At 43.5% G+C, this 15760-nt stretch overlaps 1 protein-coding gene across 2 annotated transcripts in view; it reads right to left on the bottom strand.

Annotated features, from left to right (window-relative positions):
* Positions 1-15760, bottom strand: part of NEDD9 (neural precursor cell expressed, developmentally down-regulated 9) — a 110789-nt gene that overhangs the window by 34711 nt on the left and 60318 nt on the right. The window contains exon 1 of one of the 2 annotated variants that reach the window (XM_087820641.1): positions 8009-8171. The exons of the other annotated variant lie outside the window; for it this stretch is intronic. Coding sequence (XP_087676767.1) covers positions 8009-8020 — 12 coding nt within the window. The 5' untranslated portion in view covers positions 8021-8171. Of the gene's footprint in view, positions 1-8008; positions 8172-15760 lie in introns of those variants that run through there. 2 annotated transcript variants of the gene reach the window in all.

Below are 15760 nucleotides of genomic sequence, written 5' to 3'. Positions count from 1 at the left end.
ATGTTGATGGCCCAGAGTGACCATGTGTTCCTGAGCTTCCCAAGACAGTCCCAGTTTCAAATATCCTTCCCATTGTTAGACCATATGTCCCATTTTTAGGGTTTTTGAAACATGGGTACACTCCCACAGAAATTACCTATATTTTAAACTAAGAACAACAGATAGGCATGCAAGTATATATCTTGCTAACAGGCCTGCCTTGGTTGAATTTAGGATTTGAGACAAAAAAGGTAAGTTCTGATAAGAGTCCCTGATTCAGTCAACGGACATGTTCTCTAAATGGCAAGATGATTTTAACAAGGAAATGAGATATATTCCAAAGGCACCTGGGCCTCTCTGAGACTGTCTAGAATTCCAGCTGCACAGCGAATGGGGTTATTAAGAGAAGAAGGGCTGTTGGGCTAACTCTACTCCTATTGTTGCCGCCCCTGACTCCCATTCAAGGGTGTGCTCACCACATTTAGCTCTGTTGAAAATGTTGGAGAATCAAAGAATAACATGGAAGTTCTATCCCAGGGGAGCGCTCAAGGGAAAGAGGAACTCAAAATGCTGCTGTGCCAGTACTGTTGTGATAGTACTGAAATCCTGCTGGTCCACTAACTCACTTTCTGCCAAACTCTAAGTCATACCACAAAAGATTAGCAACATACCCTCCTCCCCCAAAACTCATTGACAGATTACTAACATGTACTGTTAGATACTAAAGACTTCGAATGCCAAGTCCAAAGTGTCTGGAAGTCCACTTTACTGCCTTCCCAGTGTGCTGGCTTTGCTTGTTATGGTTAGTGGGGGTGGGGAGCTGGGAGCTTGGGGTATCCAAGCTCATTCTTTCAGTAGAGTGCAGAGCCTGGGGACAGAAAAGCCTGGAGGAGCCAGCCACATCTCCTGGAGGTGAGGTGGGGTGAAGCACTAAGTTAAGGGTAGCAATCTGACTACCACAAATCAGTGAAGTTAAGGCTAATGCATATAAGAGATACCATAGGGTTTCCACATAACTAAGAGGAATTAGGAAAAACTGAATGACACATCAGCCTGTCTAAATACATATTGCTTTAATAAACAGAAAGATCTGGTTCAAATCTTAACCTTATATGCCTTCTGGTTGCTGCAACTTTCTATTAAGCTTCACAAATAACCCTCTCCACACACACACGAAGAGTAAAGAAAGGCATTAAATTCAAAAGGAGCTATCAAACATTTTTGTGCAATGCTTGCACTTTTATATATTCACAGTTGCTCAATCTTTATTTCTGGTAAGCATAAACATCAGCATTCCACATACGGAACCTTTTTGGTAACATCTTATAACTATGACCTTGACATATTAGCAATATCAGGAGGAATTCTCATTTGCAGCATATACACCAAGATTTACAAAGAAGTAAGACACCTCCAAATCAGCGGACCCAGCCTTTGAGTAAGGACTATCTACTTAAACACCATTTAGCACCATTAATGGTTGGGGAGGTAGGTGGTGGGGGGAGGGGACTCACTCTTTTTAAAGAATAAACTGGTATTTAGCCATCCAGGGTGGGGCCCAGGCGTATATTGAAAACATTCTGCTGGCAATTTTAATATCTCTATAATCAGCTGCCCTACCTTCTACCTTAACCACAAAAAAATCACCATCCTATGCCATCAGCACTCACATTGTCTAGAGTGCCTGTTCTGTCTTCCTTAAAGTCCAGGCCTCAATTCACCTAGATCACACTGTCCACTAACACTACGTTCTAAAAAATCACTCTTGGCAGTGAAGGGTGGAAAAGGTCACCCACAAGGCCGTTTATCTAGAAATGAAGATTCCTCTGGAAGATAGCCCTGGGGGGAGGCTGCAATGTTCCCCAGGCACGCAGAGTCTTCATTAGCCAGCAAGAATTACCGCAGGGAGACGACTGGAATGCTCAAAGTAAATAAGATGGAGGGGGGTGTTGTTGACAAAGTATAAACAGGTTTTGGGGGGGGAGGGGCCCCCTTTCCAAGCTCATAGTCTTTGCAATCATCCATTGCCTAGGAAACCAGCAGCTATTCTCTGGCATTTTAAGTTGGAAATGTAGTATTTCTTCCCAGTGGCCCTGTTTGTTTATCTTGGCAAGGAGGCTTGATAATTAAGCCTATATGTTACTGCAGAGTAATGCCATGGTCCCAGAGGCTGGCATTTGAAACCAATTTGTTTAGGTTTCTTGCTAACCCTAAAGTGATCTAAAAATAGATAACCAAGACTTCTTACTTTCCACCTACTCACACTGACTGCCATAGGATAAGGGGTACAGTTTACCCTCAACTGCTGTAGCCCCAACTCACCGCCTTTGCATTTCACCTTTGATTTTTAAAAATGGTTTTTTTCTTTTCCTCACTAATATTTTTGTTTTGGGAGAACAATTCTAGTGAATGTTTCCTCTTAAATTTTTATCTATATAATGCTTGTATATCTATGTTTATATATCTGTGTGTATATATCTTATAATGCATCATAATAGTTATTATTTTTAAATGCCTACTATGTGCTAAAAGCTGAAAAAGATTTTTTCATATCTTATTTCCTTACAACTATCTGATAAGACAGGTATTTAATAAATCCCATTTTTATAAACGAGGAAACAGAAGCCTGAAGTAGCTTGCCTATATGCTGTTAGAAAGTAACCAAAGCGCTATTTGAAACTAAGCCCATGTTCTTTCCACTATGCCATACAGCATTAAGACATTTTTAATGTCTATTTGTATAAGTATTTTATGTAATTCAACATTCAGTTCAGTAGTTGTTGAGTACGTACTATGAGCAAGGTCCTGTCATTATACGAAGATCGAGTCTCATTAATAGCACTGAAGATACCAAGTCATTAGTATATTATGAAGAGGACACATATGGGTGCTGGTGATATCCTATGTGTGGCATTTGCGTTCTGACAATACACATCCAGGCACATGAAATACTCAACAATACTCAACCATCTTAACCTAGTAACTAGGATTTTGACATAATTCTGTCACCAAGTCTTAATTCTGTCACACTATCCTTCCAACATCTATGGAGCACCTACAGTACAAGGAGAGCTGGAGCTGACTGGCACTGCCTACTTACTATATGCCAGGAGTCATGGTAAGTATTTTATATTCAGATATTTTCTTGTTTAGGCCTTAGAGCAATAGCATGAGGCAGTTACTATTCCTATTTTCAGATATGAAAACTGAGGCTCAGAGAGCTCAACTTGCCCAAGGTTACAGAGCATTAAGTTCCCAGAAGTAAGAATGTCTTTCCCCAAAGCCCACACTCTATCTTGTTTCTACTACAAGAACATAGAAGACCAAGGCCCTACCACCTCAAGGCAACAGATCTTAGATCATACTTTGTATTCAGTGATGTGTATATCAATCTGCCTCTACATACAAATGAGGGTCACTCTTTATTTCTTTATTTCTTGTGTTCAATGGGGCTTAAAGCTGGACAACCCCCTGTTCCTGAAACTAATACAAAATAACATTGAATGTTAATAAAAAAAAAGATGACAGACCGCTCCAGTGGGTAACCTATGTGAGTTACAGGTATCATTTAGATAGTAATTTGATTGGAAGGGGTTAATAAGTTAGGTAGTGCTATCACAGTAGGGCAGAGGTGAAAAAGCCTATTGTAGGGATTACAGACACTCAAAGAGACAAAAGTTTGGGCTTTTGATTGCTTTATAGAGCGGATGGATGAGGAGACTTGACCTGTGGGAAGTGACAGACTAACCAAGTCACACAGGTGCAAAGACACAGTGGCAAATGAATTAGGGAGCATCAGGAGACCAAGATTTCCCATAGCAGAGTCAAAAGAGAGAAGAGAGGTGGGGGCACGGGGTGTGCTTTGAGGGTGTCATGTCTGTGCGTGTTGGGGAGGCAAGCCCTATAGAAGTCAGCTATTAGAGAAGCATAAGGAATACTTGAATGAAAAAATGAGAGACAATGAGGTCGAAAAAGGGAGGGAATTTGTAAAGGGGATTGAAAAGTGGAGAGGAAGTTGCTTTAGAAGTCTTTGGGGGAGAGGTGCAGACAGGAAGCCACTGATACATTCCGAGAAGAGAACCCATGTATACGGAAAGGAAGGAAAAGATGCTAAGGGCATTCTTTGTGTGTCCCCCACTGTGCAACTTGGTGTTACCAGAACATCTTCAGATCTACAAAGACTTTCATCTCTGTGTAGGTAAGTCATTTAGTTCCAAAAATGGTTTGCTCAATAAATATATAATATAAAACAAATAATCAAGTGAGGCTTTGTCAAAGCATTTTTTGGATGCTTTTAAATCTATAGATCTCACATGAGATTTAAAAGTGAAGAAGGGAAGGAGTTTCTAATTTTAATTGGAATCAAATCATCTAGAAGAGAATAAAGAATTTAAAACCAAAATGTCAAAGCAAGGAAATAACTGGCAATCATATAGGTCATAAATGACCACATTGACTAAACCGAAGACTCTCAATTATTTTTTCTCAAGCTTCAGTCCAAGCATTTAAGAATAAATTTGTTGAATGGTAGATTAGATAAATAATTTAGAATTGTAACGGAGGCAAATAGGGTTCAGAAATTTGGCAAAGCCACAAAAGCTGCTCAGCTACTAGAGATCAGACAAGCAGTGCCTGTTGGGAGCACTGACCAGGCCTGGGCCTATGCAAAATGGGCCGGTCTCCAGTCTCTGCTCAAACACAGCTGAGCACTGGCCCTTCAGTCACCCTCCTGGCAGACAGCAGCCACAATAGCCTCCACCTTCAAACCCTCAAGAGAGATGCCTTCACCGAGCAAGCCACAGGCCTTTCCCCTACTTCAGAACATGCTCTGTGTGGAAGTAACACTGCCCCCACCACCATTTATTATTACAGAACCTCAGACTGAATTCTTTAAGAGAAATGGAATATTAAGTACATATGAAAGTGACTGCAGCCTTCCTATGAACAAATAAAAAAGCATACAAAGAAATAAAGATAGACTAGGTAGGTGCTAACCAAAAATGTTTACCAAAGTAATAGCTTACATTCCACAATTCTCAAGATTATTGTAAATACATGGCTGGCTGACCTTGAATTGAGTATAAGTGCAAAATGAGTGCATGTCTGGTTGTTGTCCAGTTAGGATCCCTGAAGTAGCCAAACCAGATAATCTAGTTTAACAAAATCTTATAGTGGCTGGATTACAAATCTCCCAGTGAACATTTTTAAGTCTGCGCTAACAGTATATAGTGCAACACAGTGTTTTAAAGAGAATTCCTGACTCCAGGATTTTACAGTCTAATAATTATCTGTTTTTTTGTTTGTTTGTTTTAAAAATATATCTTTATTGATTTCAGAGAGAGGAAGGGAGAGGGAGCGAGAAAGAGAGAGAGAGATAAATATCAATGATGAGTCATCATTGATCGGTTGCCTCCTGCATGCCCCCGACTGGGGACTGAGCCCACAACAGGGCATGTGCCCTGAATGGGAATCGAACCGAGAGCTCCTGGATCCTAGGTCAATGCTCAACCACTGAGCCACCCCAGCCAGGCTAATTATCTGGCTTTTTACTACCTAAGTGGCTCAACTTAAACAAATAACTGCAAAACATGCATTTCACTTTGCTTTGAGGAGCTACCACCGAAAAGAAAAAGGACTCTAACCTGCAGGGATAGTTGCAATGAAATAGCCTTAAATTTCCTGGGAGAAGAAAACACCAGCCGCATAGGACATTTTCGAGAAGTCACAGATGGTTCTTTCTTTTTCTTTAATAGTGATTTCAGGTCCTAAGTTCTGGGACCAGGTAGTCTTGGTTCAAATTCCAGCTCCACCACTTTTTAGCTGTATCACTTTGGAGAAGTTACTTAGCCTCTCTGTGCCATAATTTCCACATTTGAAAATGAGTATAGTCATACCCACCTCCTAGAGTGATTGGGAGAGTTAAAGATGACAATGCTGTATTGTCGCAGTAAGTCTTAAGAAACATTACCTATCACTCCTCTACCTTTGTGTCATCTCCCACTTAAAATTACAAAATCCTCTCGAAGTCGTCTCTTATTAACTAGGGATAAAATAGGCTTATAAGAAAGGAAAGTAGATTGCTTCAGCTATTGGCTCATTTTATAGTCACCACAAGGTGTCAATCTGTCATTTGGTCAGCCGGAGAAGTCAGTATTTTCTTCTGGTGAAGGTGCCCACAAGCTAATAAAAATCATGTATTTACATCACTTGGCAGGGTACTCAGCACTAGTAAGAGCCAGCACAGAGGCAGGTTTTCTCCATGAATGCCAGTCGGAATCTACACATCATCTGTTGCTATGATGCTTTCTTTCCGTCAGAGTAAAACAAAACGTGATGAGGTCACTGAATAAAAGTGACTTTCAACTTTGTCACTTTCTAGATTGCAGCACTCATTGTCAACTTCAGTCATTTATACTTTCCACTAATAAATGTATGAACATATTTTCTCTTTTCCCCCCCACAAGCCAATTTTTACAAACTAAAGGAATTCAGTGATAGGGACAGGAGGGGCAAAGACTCACTGCAGGCTAAGCACTATCTAGTCCCATCACTGCTCTGAAAAAGAAAACTGGCTATGTGGGGTGCGTGGCATCAAGAAAGAGAACTTTCCCGCTGGGTAGAAGGATTTGTTTCTGGCTGCATCTTGGAGTCAAATATTAAGAATCTTCAGGATTACCCATTCCTCTAATCTTTCTGCCCAGGCAGATAATGGAAAGCTGATAGTAGAGTGATAACTGATACCTGCGTCTCCAGATGGTGGTAACCTTTTCAGGGAGAACTATAACTCATACTTTATAAACAAAGGCTTGGGACGTTTAGATTTAGAGCTTTGCATAAGATTTACAATTTTTGAGCAAAAAGATTTATCACTGAGGTTAGCCAATGGCTATTAGCCAGAACCAAGTATTTACAACATCACACTAAAAAGGGATGGGCCAGAAGCTAGATAATTCAGAGAGAAAGCAAAGCAGCTCCCAGCTAGCACAATCCTGGAGGCTGGGCAGGTAATACAAATGGTCAGTCCAAAAGCATAGCCACCTGGCCGGCATTCATTTTAATAATAGCACTTTCATTTAGAAGCACTAGGAGTTGTGTCTATTCTAGAAGTATTCATTCTCCAAGGAAAACCCACGCCCTATTCATTGCAACCTGCTTCTGTACAGTGTCCCTGGTAGCTGCTTGCCTCCCGGACCCGGGGGCGACTTCAAAACGGACCTGCCGAGCAAGTTATAATCCTTTTGCCAAGAATAAACACATAAACCATGGTGTAAATGCACGGTTGGGAAAGTGCTGCCGAAGTGTCACGGGCACTCAGTAAGCTTCAGGGACAACACACTGGCCTGAGCCTCCGGACCCTCTGTCCACTCGAATGCCAATGAAAGTGCTTTCAAGAAATGGCAAACACCCATTCGTTTTTACAACCAGCGTCCTTTAAGGATGTCAACATTTTCCATCATCGGCTGTATAATAACAGTACCTGGGGCTCTTCATTTCTCCCACCAAATGCACACATGGCGACCTGCTTCCCAGACCACACGCCTGAAGCGAAGGCTGAACGCTGCTGCAGAGCCAGCAGTTCCGATGCCTGTCTCGGTCCCTCTCCCAGGCTCCCCGAGACGGCCGGCGGAGCCAGGCCCGGGGGAGCCGCGGGGACCGGGGCGAACAGGAGACCCGCCGTTAAGTCAGACACCCCCGATCAGCCGATCCGCCGCGGCAGCTACAGACCGGCTCAGACGGAATCCTCCAAAATTTTCAGAGGAGGCGGACGCGGGTGGACGGTGGCAGCACCAGGAGTGGGGCTTAGAGGCTGGGGCTCTGCCAGTCTGAATGCCAACCTGAGCCTGAGACCCATCTCAGAACTCTCCCGGGCGCACGGGGGGCTCCGCGGAGTTGTGACGGCAGGGACCGCGCGCGCGCGCACACACTCACACACACACACACACACACACTCACACACACTCACACACACACACACACTCATACACACTCACACACACTCACACACACACACACAGAAGCACTCTCTTACCTTATACTTCATCTCGACAGCGGTGAACCGAGCGGTTCTCCTGCGCACTAGTCGGACTGCAGGAAGCCCCGGCGCGCCCGCGCCCCCATCGAGTGCGGCGCTAACTGGAAGCGAGACGCCGCGGGCGGCGCGGGGTGTCGAGCGCGCAGAGCTCCGCGCGGCTGCGCCGCCAGGCTTCTGAGCTCACTGTTTTGATAGAGGCGGGCCCCTCACTTGCCGTATTTGCATACCGCGCCGCCATTGGCTAGTCGGCCAAGGTACTAAGATGCCCCGCCCACTCCTTAACTTCAGGACGTTCCTGACAAAGAACTTGTAATGTGATCATTTCTCTTTACATTATCGGAAAGGGTAGAAAATAAAACCAAGTGGGGAACCGGTCCCAACTTTACTCCACTCCCCCTTTCCCCCCCTTTAAAATAAAAATCCGGGGAAAAAAAGATAAATTCTTTTAAAGATTAACCTAAGTTTTAAAGCCATCGGAGTCACAAAGCAGGCTGACAGCGGTGCTTCCTGCGCCCTAGCAACTCCTTCCTAAACCCGTCTCGTTTCAAAGCCCTCCACCTCAGCCTACATGAAACGAGCCCTGGGGAACAAAAGCTTTTCTGTCTCCCGGGCCCCTTTTTACTAACTACCCCTGCTGATATCTCTCTAGCTCTCCTTCTCCCCCCCCCCCCCTTTTTTTGTGTGTGGCTGTTTGCTTTTTTTGTTCTTTTCAGTGTTCAAAGTACTTGCGACGTCAGTCTGCGAGGAGCCAGAACACAATCCTCCCTCAGTGAAAAGGAGCCCCCTAGCCCAGGCACCAGGGTTTCCCCCCAGCTCCTCACCAGGGCCCCACAGAGCTGAGTGTCAGCCCCATTCAGCGACCTTCTCTGGCTTTGCTGAGGATAAAGGTTAGATGCGAGCCCTCAGATGGGGCTGGCCAGTGCTCTCCCTATACATCATCACTGTCTACCCACTACTGTGCTCTTTGATGGTTGGCATTTCTAGAGCCAGCTTTGAACGTTGCAGATTTTCCTTCTGACCTCTCTCCTGAAGGTGACCCATTAACCCACCAACGCTTATTATCCAGGGAACGAAAAAAAAAAAGGCTCCCGTTTGATGAGCCTGGTTAAAAAGACTGATCTCTCCTCAGTGAAGCCCAGAACATTTGGTTCAGCTTCATGATTTCTGTAGATAAAGAGATTCCCCAGGAGAAGACAGAAATGGTCACCTTCAGCAACTTTTCTGAAGGACAGAGAGGTGAGGGGACAATTCCTTTTTAGTGGGCCTCGGGATTCAGGCCTGGTGAGTGCAGACAATCGTTGTCCCTGAGTGGGATGAATGCCAACCAGGCTACACGACCGGGATGGAAAAATCAGCCCTTATGTTTTTCCTGGCCAAGTTGGATCAGAATCTGTTTGATTTGTCCCCCCTCGCCCCTTCAAAATTCTCAATAGGTTAAAGTTACTTTTATGATCTAAGCAAAAAGAACAGAAGAACAGCTACCCTACAAAAAGTGGTTTCCAAATCCAGCGCTCAGAGTTTAGTTCAACATTTAATGTGGCTGCTGTTCCCTGGACGTGACCCCCAGGCGGTCATAATGAGGTTGACACACCGGTTCTGGCATCCGCTAGGCCTTGCTTTTCCTCATTTAGCCCTGAGTGAAAATGAGCCTGAGTGATTTTTCAAGGTCTCTCTGAACTCAAATTAAGCATGCAGCACACTGCACCGCAAGGATCTTCCGAGCAGTCCCACAGACTTATGGGAGAGTCATTATTTTGCAGGAAATTGTTTTCAGTGTCTGCCTGGCTTAGACTAAGGCCTCCCCATCTGTAAGATGAGTCTCATGGCCTCCAGGAGATCTAGATAACATTCCTTTGGCTTCCTAAACAGTAAAGTGGAACCCTCCTTCTGTTTTGTTTGATGAGTACCACTGAGTAGAGAACACTTTCTCACCCCATTTTACTGCTTTGGAACAGTTTCTCAAAGCCTGTGCTAGGGCTTTTTGTCATTTTATTCGCTAGTTAGAAAGCCTAATTTATACCAAGTGACCCTCCCACTTTCCTGTTTTTGTCCTGTACAGCAAGACACTTAAAAATCTACCCAAAGTTCATTTCAAGGTGGTTTGGGTCATTGGAATTTTAATTATATAAAGAGTAAACTTGTATTAGAATGTCAACAAATTTCTTGACTTCCTGATTATGGTGTCCCGTAGTATAAATAGAGAATCTAGTAGTATCTACCTGCTAGGGTCATAATGAGGATTACATGAGATTATGTGAATAGAAGTTAATAGTATTTGGCATGTAGTAAGACCTAAATAAATGGTTGTTTATTATTATGACCATTATTAACTATCATTTAAATATTAAATTTATTATATATTACTTTATTAATATTTTATATAATCTTGTTAAATATAGTGCATAAAGACTATTAATATTTAATTGTTTTATTAATTAGAATATTATCACCATTAGACTGTTAATGACATGTGTGGGAGGCATCCAGAAAGAAGGGAAGGAATTCCCTCATCTGTATGCCATCCTTTACTGGGCAGCTTTCTGGTTTAACAGATATCAGCTGAGCACCTACCATGTGCCAGGTGCTGTTCTACGTGGGAAGGCTATGCAGCAGCCGAGACAAATTCTTACTCTCATGGAGCTTACAGCCCAGTGGGAGTGGAGGACAATAATCAGATGAATAAATAACACAATTTTGGAGTAACACACGAGGAAAAATTAAGCAGGAAAAGCTGCCTGAGAAAAACAGACCAGGATTGAGGGGAAGGGGTGTCTTATTTTAGAGAAAGCGGTCAGGTAAGTCCCTCTAAGGAGGTAATATTGCAGCAGAAAGTTGAATAACAGGATGAATCCACTCAAAGTTCTGGAAAAAGAACATTCTAGACAGAGGACGTGACCCGTGGGTAGGGTCTGAGGAGGAAAGAGCTGGTTGTGTTTAGGGCAGCATGCCACCCGGGGGCCCTGAGGGGAGCACCCAGGGGACGCATGGAGCGGACAAGCGAGGAGAGGTGGGCCGCAGCAGCTCGAATTTTCTCCTGAGCACTACGGGAAATCCCTGGGGCCTTGTGAGCGGGAATGATGTGGATGCTTCACTCTCGGTTTATCTTTGTTTAAACACTTAAGGACTGCAGGCTATTAGTTAAAATCCTGAGCTCTGGTCTTCGTGCAGTTCATATAATGCAGGTAGTTTTAATTTCATTAGCGTCATCTAGAATTTTTCCTTCCAAACCTTTGGGGAAACACAGATTGTCTCCATGAACAGAGAAACAGCCTTTCCCCCTCAATTACCTGTGATTTTGGGTGCAAAAACCTGTTTAAACCATGCTATATCAATGCTGTTGATTGATTTATGGATTCGCCCAGTACTCCCATGGGCTAAAATGGGCTCGGCCCCTACCTGCGCTCACTGGCACTCTCTCAGCCTGTCAGCCTTGCCACCTGCCTGCTTGTCTGCCAAGGGCTCTGTCTCTCAGGACGCTCGGGTAGGCAGGAGCAAGGGCAATGGCACTGAATGCCGTCCAAACGATTTTCCAATTGCCATTGGGCACTGGCATAGATACAGCACAAAATCAAGAGGATGCTAGAGGGAGGAGATTCTTCTGCCCACAACTTGGGAGGAACCCATGTGGCTGCTTTCTAAGAGTGAAGGGCAGAGTCAGAGCATGCGAGGGCAGGAAGTGACCTCAGGAGTCATCTAGTTCAGCCCCTCTAGAGAGGGTGAAGCCACTGCTCTGAAGGTGGGCCCCCGGCACAGGGTCCCCCCAGTTGGATCAGGAAAACAATCAGTGCTTTCGGTTAGTCCTCTGTATCTCTTGTCTGCTTTCGTCCAGCCATTCTTTGTAGTTTCCCTGCCTGAAATCTCTCTCTGCTCCCACATGGCTACCTGTTTAATTTCTAGAGTACAGAGCTGATCACATTACTGTTTAAAAACCTCTAGGGGACATTTCAATGACTCAAAACACGAAATCTGCACACTTTACTGTGGACTGTAACCTGAACCCACCCTCCCTTTCTGGCCTTATCTCCCACCATCTCCCCACCCACATCCCACACTCCAGCCACATGGGGAAGGGGTAGGGGAGGCTACTTATAGAATCCAAGACACCCATGTGCCAGCCTGACTGCACAGGCCTGACCCTCTGCAGAGGGTGTCCTCTCTTCACTCCTCTGCTGTCAAGCTGAACCCCAACACTGACTCTTTTGTGCTTCCTTGTCAACAACCCCCACCCTGCCCACCTCGCCCTTCCGGAACGAATTCCTCCTTCCCTTTACTGTGCCACCATTCTACTTGGAACATGGGCCTATTATCAGGCTCTTCCACATTGTATCACATGATTTTTTAAAAATACGTTTTCATTGACTTCAGAGAGAAGAAGGGAGAGGGAAGGAGAGAGAGAAACATCAACATGAGAGAGAAACATCGATCAGTTCCTCCCATATACTCCCCAAGTGGAGATCGAACCCTAACCCTGTGCAAGTGCCCTGACCAGTAATCAAACCAGTGGTTCTTTGGTGCACAGGACAAAGCTCAGCCAACTGGCCAGGGCATAATGAATTGTTGAAGTTTGTTTCCCCAGCTTCAAGGTGGGCCCCAAAGGAATCAGGCAATGTCTTGTTCAACACTGTGTCCCCTGCAGGCTTATACTTTATAGTTGCTTAAATTCTTGCTGAATGAATAAATAAGAACAAATGTAACTTCAAAGAAAATGTGTTATCTGGAGAGGTTCTGCTTGGTGCCCAGGAAAGGAACTTATGTTTAGGGGAGTAATGCGGTTTACATTTATCAGAAGTGGAGCCAAGATGCACCTTTTCCCAACTGACTCCCGGCCTATGCCAATTCTGGCTCTTGGACGGGGGTCAGTTAGAAAACTATAGTTTTCGGGCTCCTGTTTTTATACAACCTATGAGTTAAGGATTGCTTTTACATTTTTAAATGGTTGGGAAAAAATCAAAAGAAGAGTCATATTTCACGAGATGTGAAAATTATGTGAAATTCAAATTTCAGTATTTATACATAAAGTTTTATTGCAGCACAGGCACCCATTCATTTACCTTTTGTCTTTGGAGCTGCAATGGCAGACTTGAGTGAATTGCATCAGAAGCAGTGTTAAACTGCAAAGCCAGAAAAAAAAAAAAGTATTATCTGGCCCCCACTGAAAAAGTTTGTTGACTCACGCTCTAGAATAGTGCAAGATACATCCATTCCTGAGTTCAGACTAAAGGATAGATTCTTCCATATCTACAGAGCAACAATCTAGAAATACCCTTTCTAGGGCCATGTTTTACCATTTCTAGTTTGATACCAGTTTTTAAAAAATCTACATATACCAAAGTTATTTCAAAAAATAATCTGAGGCAACAACTTTTTAATTCTACAAGTCTCTCCACACCTCCCCAAACAAAGATGAGTCCTGAGAGTTTTCTCCCTCATCCCAACTGGCTCCTGGCTCATTCAGCCTTGATCAAAATTCTCCCTTGGTGCCAGATCCTGTGCTAGGTATTCACAAACATTATGTTTTTAATACTCATTTAATATAACAACCCTCTGAGGTAGGTTGTAGAACTCTAGTTTTACATGTGACAAAACTGAGGCTCGGAGAGGTTCTGCAACCGGCAAAGTTACAGGCAGGTGAATGGCAGGTCTGGCGAATGCAGGCTCTCTGGCTTCTGAGACCGGGTGTGCTAGGCTGCCCAAGGCTTCCTCTGGGTGCCTTCATCGTCTGAGTCCCGTTAGTCAGTTCAAGAAGGTAGTGTCTTCACCCCAGCGAGACTAAGCCTAACTGAGGACCAGGTATTATTCTTGAGTTGTGACTAGAGCTAATAGGGTGCATACAATCACACCCCCTCTCTTACTCCCTCACACTTTGAAGCCCATATGTGTGCAGTCCTTCCTGCCTGGACTTCCCTCCTTTAATCAGTCTGCCTACCTAGATCTCATCTTTCCCCCACTTTGAACTCCATCACTTTCATGAAATATTTCCTAGAAAATGTCTCCATTGTTGACATTCCCCCAACCACCTTCTATGTCTGTCCATTACCCATGACCACAGTGCTTCCCAAATCTGACCTCCCTTAAAAACCAACCTTGAATGCTCAGATTTCTCATTCAGTTGGGTTCATTAGGTCTGATGAGAGGCCTTGGAATCGACATATTTATTTTAATATGTAGATCGTAGAATTCTGCACAGTTTTTTGTGTGTAGCGTATCACTTAGTGCTTAGTTACTGCCTTGTACTGTTTCACTAGTGAGAGCTTCTCCACAATAAGATTTTAAGCAACTTGTAGAAGGGAATTCTGTCTTTTCTTCAGTTGTATCTCACTGGGCACCTATGCAGGTAACTGAATTTCTTATGTCTTCTCAAAGCCCTATTTCTTGTCCATGCACCCGGCCTTCACTGATGTCAACATGGAAAACATAAGTGACTTTCAGAGGCAGGGGAAAGAAAACCTTTCACTCTAGGCAATAGTTCTCTTTTATCTGATGAGCTGGTCACCCTCTTGGTCTGAATGAAAGTCTGTTAGTAGAAAGAAGCTCCAAGAACAGCCTCTTGTGCTTGCGTCTTCTCTTGCTGTGGAATGGAGCTTTCCTTGATTTCCCCCCACTAATATTTTGACACAAGAGACCTCATGAAGGCCACCCAACCCCGCACCCCCTGTTTTAAGCAGCAGTGTAACAGGGTTCTAGGAATAAACTCTGTTTTCTCAAAGGCTTGTTAAAGGAATTGTTTTAAAATATTTGTTGCCGCAGATGGAGGTAGTGTTTACTAAAAAGGCTTGTTGACTCATGATTCCCAAATTGCTTCTGATTTGGTTTCTCCCTAACTTATTTCTTACCCTCATTCAATGACCAGCTGCCTGGGGTTGGGTGTGGCTTTAACCAACAGAGATTAGAAATGATTCCTCTGGATTTCTCTTTCCTGTGTGACATTGTGAATTCCCACACTGTGAAGACTTTACAAGGTCTCACTGACCCTTTTCACTCAGCCAAGTTTATAAATGTGTCATTGTTACCACCCTTTAAAAACTCCATCACCCTCCTTCCCCCACCCCACTTCCCACTGCTTTCTGCCTTCCATCCCACACTCTTTCAGTGGTTTTAAATTGTCCCAGGGGTGAAGTGCTAAAACTGAGTGTTTTGGGCCCCTCCTAGTCCTTGATTAACCACAAAAGTATACATGTAACACTGTGTCACTAATGTGCTACCAGGAACCTAGTAGATCTCTGAAAATAGGGTGATTGTGGGCAATACCTTGACTTGATTTTTGAAAAACTGTGAACTTTTTGATGTTATATATGTACATATATAATAGTGCTATTATAACTTTGGAATACTTAATTACTACTTTTTCCCCCTAAAGAACTAAACAACATAACAGGTTAAATTATATGTTAAGTAGACTCACTCAACTCCAGTGAAATCTGACAAGTAATTATAAGGCTCCATTTTAGCATTTAGAGTTTTCTTTAAATGCAGGATTTGAGGGAGTTAATTTAGGGGTGAAATGTGAAAAATTAGAAGCAGATAATAAAGGTTTAGGTTTATTTATCTTCATAAATGTGCAAAGGTTGAAATTTCTACTATTTATATGTATCCAGCTGGGCCAAGGAATGAAGTTCAGTGGAACAAAAGGAGTTGAATAATAAAATTGTGCAGACTGCCTGGCAAAGGCTCTCTCCTATTTTCTCCAGCCATGAGGTGCTCTGTTATTGCATGCTTTAGTTTGTCCAAGTAAACAGTTTGTTATATGAA

Source organism: Miniopterus natalensis, chromosome 9, assembly GCF_054644295.1.
Source record: "Miniopterus natalensis isolate mMinNat1 chromosome 9, mMinNat1.hap1, whole genome shotgun sequence".
Lineage (NCBI taxonomy): Eukaryota > Metazoa > Chordata > Mammalia > Chiroptera > Miniopteridae > Miniopterus > Miniopterus natalensis.
Note: the sequence above shows the minus strand (reverse complement) of the source record. Positions and strands in the feature narration are given on the sequence as shown.